The 13,757-nt window shown below is 42.0% G+C and overlaps 1 protein-coding gene across 1 annotated transcript; it reads left to right on the top strand.

Moving 5' to 3' along the window:
• Window positions 1–5,313: 5,313 nt before the first annotated feature.
• ID4 (inhibitor of DNA binding 4) lies at window positions 5,314–9,551 on the top strand. The gene is made up of 3 exons (XM_006260955.4): window positions 5,314–5,884; window positions 7,497–7,555; window positions 8,106–9,551. The coding sequence occupies exons 1-2, from the start codon at window positions 5,492–5,494 to the stop codon at window positions 7,539–7,541; spliced, it is 438 nt and encodes a 145-aa protein (XP_006261017.1). The 5' UTR covers window positions 5,314–5,491; the 3' UTR covers window positions 7,542–7,555; window positions 8,106–9,551.
• The last annotated feature ends 4,206 nt before the right edge of the window (window positions 9,552–13,757 follow it).

Here is a 13,757-nt window from a genome sequence, read left to right as displayed (position 1 = left end):
TCAGTAGCAGGAAGCTGACAGGAGTTTCTAGTAGCAAAACTTTATGGTATAGATATGGCTTGATTAACATCAGGCTATAAAGTTGTGTTTCCTGTATTTAAACATGCAATATCCACATTTCCTTTTTTTTTTAAAGTATTCTGGTGCTTTCTATACCACAATATTTTACAGGTATTTTCTACAAAATAAAGTTGTTTCAATTAATAAGCAAGACTACACACTCATCACAACAAAGGGCAAAAAGAGAGAGCGAGAGAGAGAGAGAGAGAATGGAAGAAGAAATGAGAAAGCTAGAAAAAAAATAGAGACAGAAAATATAGTATTTCCATTTCAACTCTTTTCTCCCTCCATACCACCAACTCACATTGAATTACTATTTATTTATTTAGTTTAGTGTATGTACAAAAGCATCTAGCTGTGGAGAGGTTTTTTTGTTCCCTCTCTCACTGAAATGTTTGCTCTGTTGATATGTATTCTGGTCCTGCTTGCAGAATACAGAGAGCAAAGGAAAAATTCTTGCCAAGATGTAAAGTTATATATATGTCTGTGTACCAGCTTCTCCAGTGTAATAAGAAACAATGCTTTAAACCAGACAAGTACCTCAACATCCAAAAAAAATTCTCTTTGTTAATGCTGAAGTGTTTTTGTACTTTTTAAATGAAAATGTGGTGCAACAAAATAAAAGCCTTTTTAAAACAAGGTTTTTTTCAGTTCTATATTATATTCTGAGTGAGTGAAATAAGCATATTCACCATTTAACTCTACATGCATCCCATGTAGTTGGAAATGCAATAGGTATATGTTAGCAATATTTTAACAGGGGGCTTCCAAAATATTTTTCTTGTACTTTTTGTTATAAATTCCATGCACAGGGGAGTGAAGAGAGACTGCAAAGATGAGAGGTGAAAGAATTGGGACTCTTTCATTTGGCTTTCTATTAAACAAAGGGTTTTTCATGACCATAACCAGGAAAAGAGAAAATAAACACATTAAGTAAGGTTGCAGGGTATGTTTATATTTTGATCCTAACAAATATACAGAATAGAGGAGAATGTAATTTATGCTTATGAAGGAGTTTGAGGAGGTCAAAATCTCAATTGAGAAAGAGTACTTGAGGATTTGCCTCTCCTAGGACAACTTTTGGTTGATGCACAAAAGGTTTTCTCTAAAGAAGTATTTTGATGAATCATCTCTAGCAAAAATGATGGCAAAAGGTCTAGAGAAGGGATGAATTTCACCTGATCGGTATAGAGTATAGAAGTGGGTGAGCAATGGCACCATTGCATGCTCCAATATTAGATCTTCCCTGACTCTTCCCCAAGATTTCTAGAAGACACAGTACAGAGAAACAGGCATTCTCCATGGCATCCTAACCTCCTAACAATATGGGAAGTGACCTGGATATGTGGATATATGTGTGAAAGCATAACAAACATTTTCCCCATTTTTCATTTTTATGTCAGTATCATCCTGCTGTCAGGAGGAGCATAATAGGGGAGCACTACACATAGTTGTACTAATTTGTAAATTATAGTACTATTTTAAATGATATCCCAACTAGGCATTTTAATTGAAGGTAAATAACCAACCTGATTGCCATTTGAGCAATAGCAACAGCATAGAGAATAATGTACTACTGAGGGATCAATTGCTATTTCTCTCATATACCTTTCAGAGATTTATATTGCTTTTTAATTATCCATCCTGTGAAATACTGAGAGCTCCTTGGCGATTGCTGCCCTCCCCCACCCCACCCCCATTAAGCAAGTCAAAAGTCAGTGGGAATTCAAGACTCAGTATCCCATACAGGAGATGCTATGCTCCTACCAGGATTGGTCATTCTCAATGTCTATCAGGAAGAAACTTGTCATACTAGTAAGAAGCTTTTTCTAAAAGAAATGTAAATGTGCTTTGGATTTCACTGAGCAGTATAGCTACACCCTGATGAAAGGAAAAGGGGGCACTTGAGTCACCTTTTAATATTCTTTTAAAGCAAAAATTGCAATATTTATAATAAATATATACCACAGCCTCTTTGGGTATAGGCAACACTGTGTGTGTGTGTGTGTGTGTGTGTGTGTGTGTGTGTGTGTGTGTGTGTGTCCATACAGTTGTTCTGCTATTTTAAAGATGGCTTTAATTATTTAGATGCTAATTATTTAGTTGCACACTGCATGTCTAAATATATTTTCTAAATCAGCAATTTTTTTAAATAACATGTTACATTTCAGTCCGGCAGTTAATTCAGTGGTGTGGTATTGTGTACAAAAGACCTGTGAATCCAATCTGATGTCATTGGAAATGTCTTATTCATTCTGCTCTTGGAAGAATTGTAACTGTTCCTTCACACTGCATCAGGTCTGGAGGAGCCATGACCCAGATACAATGTCAATGGAAAGGTTTATATTCCAGTTGGAGTGAATCATACATTTGCATGTTCAAAAAAGCACAGCCAAATTTAGCCTGCTTTACTCACCAGAGTAGTGTCATTGATTTTAGTAGGACTAATTCAGGATAGAAGGCTAGTAATGATATTTTCATTTGTTACTTTTTATTAAAAGCAAAGGAAACCACCATTTAAAAATAAAAATGGTATGAATGATATAGCTCCAATCTAGAAATACTCACATAAGAATCAGTTTTAAATGTATAATTGGTCTGGATGTAAATGAAAGCAGTTAATTCCTATAGATACATACCTTGCAAGATATTGCTGTTAACAGGCCTAAGAGTGAAAAGCAGCTACTGCCTCCTTTTCCTGTATGTTTTAATGAATAAAGAGTTTCATTAGGCTTAACTCAGTACATGATTCTCAACATACTGGGGTGTCCAATACACTTCTGGGCAATTTAATTAGCTTCTGGAGTGGATCCAATCTTAATAAAATTCACTGGACCCAATCCTGTTCCCATTGAAGTCAATGACAAATTGCCCACTGATTTCAATGAGAGCTAAAGCGGGCCAGTTGTTGACAGGGAATTGGTGCCTATTTGCTCATCAGTGCATAGCAGACTTACATGTATCAACTTCATTAGTATTAAAGGGAGTTACCAGAGGAAATCCCCTGAATATTTATAGGATGGGTTCTTTCTTTTTCTGTAGATTCCTACTGAGACAGGCTAGCTAAGGGAGCAAATAAAATTTTCCTATACATTTTATATGAGATTGCAACAGGGCACAAAAATCCATGACTTACCATTTGACTTGTGAGCTATGACAGAAGTCTGATGAAAAAACAGATCTGTAGCCTATCAAAATTCCTCACAGATTTCCAGAAGTACTGACTCATCTCATCTCATAGGAGCCAATTCATCCCCAGTGGGATTTCTATAGTGCCATGGGCATTTATGTATCTAATCTATTCACAACAGATTGGTTCCAGGAGAACTGGTTACATGCTGGGACTTCCCACAAATTTCAGGTGAGATCAGGTGAGCTCCAAGAAATGATTCTGCATAAACAGAACAATTAAATAAGACAGTGCATCTAGTTTCTTGGAGATCTTAAAGACTGGATCAGTTAGATTTTAGTATGCATGCTGAACATGACCTACAGATTTTTTTTTTAAGTAAAAAACAAAACAAAATGAAATCATTATGCCGTTTCATATCATCAGGATTCTGGCAGACAAACAAGCTCCAGCCAGAATGTGCAAGTAGGGCCCAACGTAATTCTCACACTGAGAAAAATCAGGAGCAACTGCATTCCATTTTGTGGAGTTTCAGCGTGTCAAACCAGTGGTCAGAGTAGAATCAGGCCTTACTGCTTATAGCTCATGGAAACGTCTACCATGACATTGTCACAGCTTAGCTTGCTAATTTAGATCCTGACCTTACACCGATTTGCACAGGTGCTAAACTGTCTGCACTGCAAGGAACCCGACTACAGTCAATGAAACTAATCATGGCATGTAAAGTTAAGCAGGTACATGGGCCTCTGCATGGGGATTTCTACGTAGAGGGTGGGACAGAGAACTAAAATGCACTCTTTATACCTTTAAAAAGGTCATTCCACCCCCTCCTCCTATTCAGAGTCCCAGATTTAAGTGTTTCTCACTGTACCCTTTATGCATCATGCCTTGTGATTAGGCATTGAGGGGCCATGCAACCACTAATCACCATTAATTATGATTTTTATTCCTACTGTTGGATTCGACTCACAAATGTTAATGCCACATCCTGCAGCCCTTACTCATTCAAGTAGTCATTCACCCAGGTAAACAGTCCTACTGGAAGCAGTGAGGCAGTTTACATGGGCAAAGGCTGTTTGCATTCGGTTGCAGGACTGGGCCTTTTGTTTCTTACCCTGATGTTCAGTTCCGGAGCGGTGGTTCCGAATCCTCTGGAGGACTTAACAGAAAGTTGAAGCAAGGCATTATTAAATTAAAAGGCTGCAAGCCGCAGCAAGACGACCTAAGCAGGACTCTGCGGTACGTGCCCGTTAATTTTAATGCACCGTCTCCAAAGTACAGAACTCTGGACCTTTCTAGCATCATATTTAAAACATGGTACATTTACAAATACGTGACCTGACGCATTAATGGAGCAAATTAAGTTACAGGTATGAATTTTACATAAAACGGATTAATATTATATGTCATGGAGGAATTTTAAATACTCCGTCTCCATGCATTTTTAATGGTTATGGGCTCTAATTTAATGTTCCAAGGCAACTGCTTTTTTTTTCTTGCCTTCCCTCCAGCCCCAGCTCCCCCCTTGGCACTCAAGTCCGATTCCGATTTCTTTCTCCCTTTCTTGTAACCCAGCTTCCTCCAAAGATGTGTACAAGGGGCAGAACAGCCCTGACAGGGGGACAGAAACGTGTCCCCCCCCCCGCAGAAGTCATTTCTCCTGGGGATGATCAAGCAGCGGGAAAGATGCACAGAAGAGGTGAGGGGGGGGACCCTGTGGAAGGCAAAAACGCTATCATAAATCATCCCTGCTTGCGCTGGGCTCAGGGAAAGGGGATGCCTCCCGAGTGGTGTGTGGGGGCCGCTGGCAGCAGCAAGGACCCGGCAGCCCCCCTCCGCAGCAGCAGCAGCAGCAGCAGCAGCAGCAGCAGGCGAACGGATGCCATTGGCATTCCCGCAGTTCTTCGGAAGGAACTTCTGTCTGCTCCTCCTCTCCCCGAGACCCCACAGCCTTGACGGAATGGAGCGGCCTCGCCATTGGCCAGCGCGGCGTTCCATGCGGGGAGGGGGAGCCGCCGATTGGCTAAAGCGCGCGGCTCGGCCCGCACTCCCTCACCTCTGCACAGAGTCCCCCCCCCGCCTTTCTCCGGGCCGCCCCGCCTGCCCGCACCCCGTGCTCTATATAGGGGGCGGCGCGGGGAGCGGGGCGAGCAGAGGCAGCCGGGGCTGGAGAGGAAGCCGGAGGCGCGGGGAGCTAGCGGTGGCGGGGCACGGAGCTGCCTCCCCCTGCCTCGGGAGGCTGCCTGCAGAGCCGGGGACCGCTGGTGGCCCCGAGGCCGGGGCCGTGCATCGCGGGGCAGCATGAAGGCGGTGAGCCCCGTCCGGCACCCGGGCAGGAAGGCGCAGGCCGGGGGAGGTGGCGGCAGCGGCGGGGGGGAGCAGGCGGCGCCCCCGCGCTGCCTGGCTGAGCACAGCGGCTGCAAGGGAAGCCCGTCGGGCGAGGCGCTGTGCCTGCAGTGCGATATGAATGACTGCTACAGCCGGCTGCGGAGGCTGGTACCCACCATCCCGCCCAACAAGCGGGTCAGCAAAGTGGAGATCCTGCAGCACGTCATCGACTACATCCTCGACCTGCAGCTGGCGCTGGAGACGCACCCAGCGCTGCTACGGCCGCCGCCGCCGCCGCCGCTACACCCGGCTGCCTGCCCCGCCGGCAGCGCCCGCAGCCCGCTCAGCGCCCTCAACACCGACCCGGTGAGAGACGGCCCCGGCCCCGGCCCCGGCCCCGGCGCCGGGCGGGGGGAACGCGTGTGCGGGCTGCATCGCCACTGCCTCTGCCTCTGCCGGGGGTGCGTGCGTGCGTGTGTGTGTATGGTCGGTGCATCGCTCCGTGTGTGGGCGTGTGTGTCGGGGTGTGTGGGGGTACGGTAAGTGGGTAGCTCGGGGTGTGGGCACGGTGAGTTCAGCTGAGGGGGGGTGTGGGCGTGTATGTTTGTGTGTATCGGGGTGTGTGGGTTTGTATATTTGTGCGTATGGGTGTGTGTGAGCATATGGTAAAAGTGTATCTGTGTGTGTGGGTATGGTGAGTGCATAGGTGTGTGTGGGCGTGTATGTTTGTGTGTATCACTGCGCGTGTATGGTGTCTCTGTGTTTTTGTGGTTATTGGGGTGTATCGTGTTTGTGTGCGTGCATCCGTGTGGGTCATTTATCTCGCGTGTAGCAGTATGCGCATGCTGCATCTCATGTTTGTGTATACTGGGTGTATCGTGTGTGTGTGTGTGTTTGCACCTGTGTGTGGGGGGGGTGTATGGTGTTGTGCATGTTTGTCTTTATTGGTACGTGTGTGTATGCTGTATCGTGTTTGTGCGTATGCTGGTGTATCACGTGTGTGTATTTGCACCCGTGTGTGTGTGTGGAGGAGATATGATGCTGTGTGTATCTGTGTTTATTGGTGGGGGGTGTATGCTGTATCTCGTGTTTGTGTGTATGTTGTGTGCATTGTGTATGCGTGGTGTATCCTGTGTGTGTGTATTTGTGTTTATTGGTGCGTGTGCTGTATCATGTTTGTATGCTGGGTGTATCGTGAGTGCCTAGACCAGTGTGTGTGTGTGTGTGTGTGTATTGGTGTGTGTGGACATGTGTATGGCGTGCATGTATGTATTTGTGTTTATTGGTGTGTATGTGTGCACGCATGTACGATACATATTTTTGTGTGTATGCTATATCGTGTGTGGTGTGTTTGTTTCTCGCATGTAGCTGTGTATTTGTGTCATCAGTATGTGTGTGCAGTATCTCGTGTTTGTGTATACTGGGTGTATCGTGTGTATTTGCGCACGTGTGTCATATACTGGTATGTATTGGGGTGTGCATGGTGTGTGTGTATTGGTTTATGTATGTGTAGACACAAGAGTCTGCACCGGCTGGAGGGGCTTCCCCCCTTCAGTGGGGACAGCTTTTGGGAGGGGGATGCACACGTGGCAGTGGTCCAGGGGAGGGGGCTCTCCTCTCCCTGGCATCCACTCTTACCCCTAGACAAGCATCTTCTCTCCCAGAACCAGAGAGAAACCTGTGACACCCCCAGTCCAGCCTGCCTGGCAGGCAACACCCACGCAAGCCCAGGAAGGATCACCCTGATGGGGCTGGCATCCAGCTTGGAGGCCAGCGGGTACCGATCTGGGGACAGTAGGGCTCTGTTGGCCTAGACTGACAGCCCGCTGTGGTGGCTTCTTCCATTGTGGGGCTTTTCCCCTCCAGGCCCCACTCTGCCTGTGGTGTGATGGAGACCCAGCGGGTAGGGTAGCGAAGAGGGAGATCAGGGCCGAGCTAATAATCCGTACTAAGACCGATCTGTTTCACTGCTGTGCAGGCTGGCTCCGTGAACAAGCAGGGGGACAGCATCCTGTGCCGCTGAACTCCGCACCCAAGGTGAGTTGCAAGCCACGCTTGGGCATTTGGAGACCTCGCAGAGGCTGCATCCTTCCCATCCATAGCATTGTCATGCCAGTGCCCTTTTGCACTGTAAATGTTTCAGCTAACTCTTCCTTTGGAATCAGCTGGAGTCCACTGCACTTTCCTGAGGAGTTCATTTCTCCTCCAGTACGCCCTGAATCATATTTCAGGAGTGCTAATGCCTCTCTGACCTGAGTGCACCTATGTTCTTTTCTGAAGGAAGATTTTTTTTTTCCTTGTGTTACAACTGTCTCCATCTCTGTTTCATACGTGGTGCAGACATGGGGTCTGGGCTGCTCCAACAGTGTTTGCAGGGAGACTTGCCTATGAAAGTCCCTTCTCAAGCGCTTCTAGCTGGGGCTTGCAGCTGTGTATTCCTGTTTGGCCTAGCCTGGGAGCTGCGGTTGTTGTTTGACCTGGTTTGTTTTGGGTTGTTGATCAAGCATGTCTTGTGTTTTGTTGGTGGCGCCAGTCAGTCTGGAGCAGAATGGTTCACACACCCCCTCTATTCATTCCTCTTCCACAGGTGTGCAGCAGGCAGATCCAGAGCCAGAGGAACAGAGAAAGGCACATTAGAGAGGGAGGGGGAAAAGAAATATCAGCCATCAGACCAGAGGAAAAAATCATTCAACCCCAGAGTCGTTTCCATACTTCATTCCAAGAGAGAACCTTTCACCATTTTGCACATCCATAGCATTTAAACGCATCCTTTTTTGTTGTTTTTTTTCCCTGTTCCTTTTATATCAGATGTGAATTGTATGTTTATTTTGGTGGGAGGAGATTTAAACCTTAAGCAGAAAAACAGGACTCTTCTGTTGGATAGAAGATCAAGAGTAAATCAAACTTTAGAAGTATAACTATAAAAGGACAGAACAGCTGAATTGTGAAGCTTTACTAATCTACCAGAGCATTGTAGATATATTTGACATCTATTGTTTAAAATAGATGATTTTATTCGGGCCCAGGGAACTTTCTTCTCCCTGCAGGAATGTTACATATTGTATAGATAAATGAGTGACATTTCATACTGTGTATATATAGAGATGTTCTATAAGTGTAAGTGAGAAAAGTATATGCTTTAATAGACTACTGTAATTATAAAATATTTTTAATTAAATATTTTTTGTAAATATGATAAAGGTGTGTATGTTTTTTTTAATCTGTGGGTACATTCCTTTAGAAAATTATTTACAGCTCAAGTACAGAGCTCCTAATATGAAAATTATCTTAAATGTTGAGGATTTTTCACCCAATGTCTTTTAGACTCGGAAGTTACAGCTATAGTTAGTGGTCCTGCATGATTGCATGAGATGTCTAATTGCAAATAAACTTGTTCTGAGTCAATACAGACGTGTTTTCTTCAATCTAGATTGAAAATGTTTGTAACTGTATTATACATTTTGAAACTACAGTTTTGTCAGTTAGGCACAGGGGTTTTTAGTCCACTATGTACAAGTAGCATTAAAACAGTAGTGTTTTTTTACTGAGATTAGAAAAACAAAGTATATCTACTTTTTTGCATATGGGGCAATGCTTTAGGTCTCCAATCAGCTTTTATAAAATCTGCTCTTGCATCAAAATCAAGGAACTTGCTAGGGAAAATTCATTTAACACCAAAAGGTTTATCATCACAAACTCTCATTCTGATATTTAAATAAGTGAAAACAAGTTTTTTTTTCTGCTTGCAACCAAAGGGCAAAACCATTGATAAATAAACAGCTACTATTTCCTTCGTCCAAAGAATATTGATACCGGACTGTGGAAAAGCACACGGGCAAAGTCATTATGATCAATGATGTAAATCCATCTTAACATGAACTTAAGTAGACCAAAAATCGGATAACTGCATCAAGATTATTTTTCTAATACAAAATGACTATCACTTCATTGCAGCTATGTTACAGTTAAAATCCTGTTTAATCTCTGTGATGTGTAATTTCTACATGTAAACATTAAACTAGATTTGCCTGTCTTTTACTGTGATTCTTCAGCTTATTTCTTCAATCCTCTGAATTTATGTTTGCTTCACTTCCCCCCCCCCCAATAACTGGAGCTTAAAGGTTGAGTTTATCTTATACCAGATTTCTGTACATTACAGTTTTGCAGTTTATAAACTCATGTCCAGGGGATGAGAAAGTTATGCATTTTGTGTGATCGGTAGTCCACACACCAGTGACACAGGGTTTTCAGAGTGGGAGAATTAAGTAGGATTTAATTAGGTGCTTTGTAAATAGTTAGCCAACTGTGCCTGTAACATGGTCTGTTTGATTAAAAAAGTGAGAAGATTTGTTTCAGATGATACAAGTGTCAAAAGTGCCGTGGCTCAGCAGACTTTTTCTAAATTAAATATTTATGAGGAAATGAACTACTGCGGTCCTTAGCTATCCACTGAAATGATAAGGTGTCAACAAGATGAACATTTTGTTAATCAAAACAATGAAGAAGATTAAACGAGCCCCAAAATGACTCCACACTTATCTGCAGCCATGACACATCTTGTCACTGCCAACAGTGTTTCATATGCATAAAATTGGTCTGGGAGACCAGAAACAGGTCCTTAAATGTATTTTCCCATCTCTGGCATTGTAATAATGTTTAAGAAACAAAATGTAAGGTCTTGTAACATTTAACTGAAATGAAAGCATTTAATTCTGAGACTCCAACTCCTGCAGTGAGAGTAAGTAATAACTAGAACTTTGTACTGAAATCTGTTTTTCTCACATTACTAAAAAGGAAAATTAAAAATCCAAGCCCAAAAAAACCCCTCAAACCTTTAACCTCTCATGGGAGTCAACTGCATTTGTCATGTTTTGTTTTGTTTTGTTTTGTTTTTTAAGTTTGACTACCTGCCTGAGTTAGCTACTGGAATTGCGCTTGTTTGGGGCAATTTTTCTCAGCAGCCTTGAATTCTTGGTTATACTGTTTATATCTGCTCTTGCCAGTTTCTGCTATTTTACTGCATCACTGTAGAAGGAAAGGAAAAAGCAGAACATGCCGCCATAAAAGTATGAAGCAACTCTGTAGTGTTTGCACAAATAAAAATGAGTGTATTAGAGGAGAGCTCCTACTGGACTCCTGAAGTACCCTTGTATCTGTTTAGCAATCTAGAATGCATTCAAGCTACCAAAATCTGGCCCCACAGAGATCTAGTTTAACTCCCATTGGTTTCACTGGGGCCAAGATGTGTTTTAGCTTTTTAAAACTGTCACTGCAGCAAGTTAGAAATTAAAAAAGGAAATTCTATTACTATGCTACAATAAGTCTCATATGCTGTACTTGCTAGATTTCCAGGCTTTGATATAATCTTGGTTTATTCTTTATGCCAAGTAAAAAGAAAACCCAACAGCTTCTTTACTGATGTTTAGCATTAGGGGACACCTAAATGCAGTTCTTTTTGCTTTCAAAAGTCCACCAGTGTTTTTAGCTTCTTTCAAAATAATTTTAACCCTATGCATATTTTGATCATGTGCATCACATGGAAAAAGAAATCGTCTCCCAAATGTCTTTAATTTTCTCTTAGCCACAAAATAATTCCTTAAAAGGAGCTATTTGACTGAATAATGAAAGTTGTGGTTGTCCAAGGGAAAGACTGCCAAATTAGGCATCTGCACTCCTGGATTTTGTTCCCAGCTCTGCTACTGACTCACCTGGTGACCATGAGCAAGTCACTGCCTGTTTTTCCTGTGTTTCAGTTTTCCATCCATAATACGCTGATGATAACATTTATTTACCTTTATAAAGCATATTAGGAAAAGTGGACAAACTACGTATTTTTTCCTTCACCTTCTGATATGAGAGAAAAGTTTCAAATATGAGAAGAAATTAAGCACAGAAAAAGTTAGGCTGATTAGAAAGAACGTCTTCTTGATGATGCATAGATTCCAGTATAGATTTTAAGGGAAGTGATAAGATTTCCCTTCATTTGAGATATTTAGGAACTAGAAAATGTTTTGAAAGAGAGCTAAACAAGGGGACTAAATATGCCTTTTCTATCTGTAACTTTTGTAATATTCATTGGATGTCAGTGAGCACATCTACATGTTCATTAGTGCACCATAGTTACTACATATTTAGTACTCCCTTATTGAAGTAGTAACTGAAAGCACAGTAACTATGTTTAATGCACAGTAGTGCCACTGAACATTTTTTTGTGATGCTTACTGCACAGTTGCCTAATAACACTGCACAGTAGGTTATAATAGCATGGTTTTGGACTGGCATGCTACTGCACAGTGTTGTTAGGCTACCGTGCAGTCAACATCTTGTGTAGATGCACCCGGTGTTGAATAGACCCATTACTCTTTGGATTAGGTGCAAAGCTGGGGTTCTGATCACTTGTGATCATGAAGAATTTTCTTTCAGTTTCATAAGCAGAAAGGTAAATCTAGCTCATATGACTAGTCTGCTTAGCTAACTTTTCTCTGCTTTTTCATCTGGGTATGTCATTTTTTCATATCCTAAACTGTCATGTTGCTGTTAAATAGTTGCTGCATTTTCAGGCAGAAGAGAACTGTGTCATAATATATTCCATAACTACCTTAGAGATGTGTCCTACTGCTCAGTAAATAAACCCTTGTAAAATAACTTCATATCATTAGATGAAAGGTATTGTGTAAATGTAAAGTATTATATTAATATTATTTCTTTTATTATAAAAAGTATGAGTCTACATGTTAAACTTTAGTAAAATCTTTGTGGTAAAAAAAGAACCACAGCATAAAGAAAATTCAAACCGTGGTTTCACTTGCAGTACCATTTTAAGTTTTGTGCTCTAGTAATGCTAGCAACATTACAATTATTATTTGCAAAGCAATATCAAACATGTTATACACCATTGTCTAAAATCCTAGACTAAATATATACATGGTGTAATAATATATAAATGAATGCAGACGCTGTATCAGTGATTCTTAACCATAGTGTTGTGGCATCCTGGGGTACCATTAGATCCATTTGTAGGTACTGCAGGGTGTTACATAATATTAGCACTGTTATGTGTGCAAACACCTATACATAATTCACAAGATAAACCCAGAGATTTTGAATAGGAATTCATAGGGTCAAAAAACATTCTGTCCTGCTGTGGGTTTTCTAAATTCTTTGCAGCAGAAGAATTGCTGCATTATTCTTCCATAGTCAAAAAAAAAGTGAAAGCAAGAGCTGTCATTTTCCAAGGAGTGCCGTGAGCCTAAAGAAGTTAAGAACCACTGCTCTATATTTACACCTGTGATACAAGAGGATTTGGCCCACTTAGTTGAAACGGATTCACCACTGTGCTTCTCTATAGAAAATTCTTCCCTGCATTATGTTTTCATTTTACACTGACCAGATATGCCTTGTAATTAAATCACAAAACATATTAAAGCAATATTACTGTTCTCTCCTAATTTCACAAAAGGCAAGAAATTATGACTGACACTTTCTGGAGACATTCCATCCTGAGTTCTTCCTATTTTCTTGATGTGATACAGTAAGTACAACAGCCTGTTGTGCAACAGACCCTGCAACGTTGAGGCACAACAGGGTAATTTAAGGGTAAAAGCCTGTAGCTCCAAACAATGTCACTCATCCTTCTGGCAGAGAGTAAAGCAAAGTGAAAAAAAAGCAAGAGTAGAGAGCATGGAAGTAGAAGATTGTTTCATAGGATGCCTCCGTAACACATGGAAAAAGCTAGTATGCTAGGCATGAACTGGTAGACTTGTGCACATAAACTATGGGCCTGATCCAAAGCCTACTGAAATCAATGGAAAGACTCCCATGGACCTTAATGGCTTTTGATCATGTCCTATGAGCCTCACATACTAAAATGTGCATTGAGTTAATGTTTTTCCATTGAAGAGGTACAGAGTCCAGCTCTGTGCCACTCAGCCAATGACAACAAAACTACATATTCTAGGTGTGTTGAGGGGCAACGTGGAAAGTAGCCCTTTGCCCAGGTGACCAAGAGAGGTGGGGGGACAGAAGTAATAATTGTATCAATATCCAGTGATACCAATATTAACTGTTACAATACAACTGCTATATCTACATGATTCTGTAAAGATGCAAATTTCACAGAACCATCCTCATTTTAACACTATTTCATTCAGAGTTAAAGGTACAGAGATTTATCAGAGTGGCTTCTCCCCCTCTCCTTTGAAAGCCATTAAAAGCTATGATTGTCCGTATCCTAAGAGAG

The sequence above is a fragment of the Alligator mississippiensis genome, chromosome 3, assembly GCF_030867095.1.
Source record: "Alligator mississippiensis isolate rAllMis1 chromosome 3, rAllMis1, whole genome shotgun sequence".
Classification (NCBI taxonomy): Eukaryota; Metazoa; Chordata; order Crocodylia; family Alligatoridae; genus Alligator; species Alligator mississippiensis.
The sequence above is the reverse complement of the archived record's forward strand: the minus strand, read 5'-3'. Positions and strand labels throughout refer to the sequence as shown.

Bases quoted from the DNA above. Each gene is read 5' to 3' on its own strand.
- ID4 (XM_006260955.4), top strand. From the start codon at position 5,492: ATGAAGGCGGTGAGCCCCGTCCGGCACCCGGGCAGGAAGGCGCAGGCC. The intron at 5,885-7,496 runs GTGAGAGACGGC...ACTGCTGTGCAG, and splicing joins GCGCCCTCAACACCGACCCG to GCTGGCTCCGTGAACAAGCA.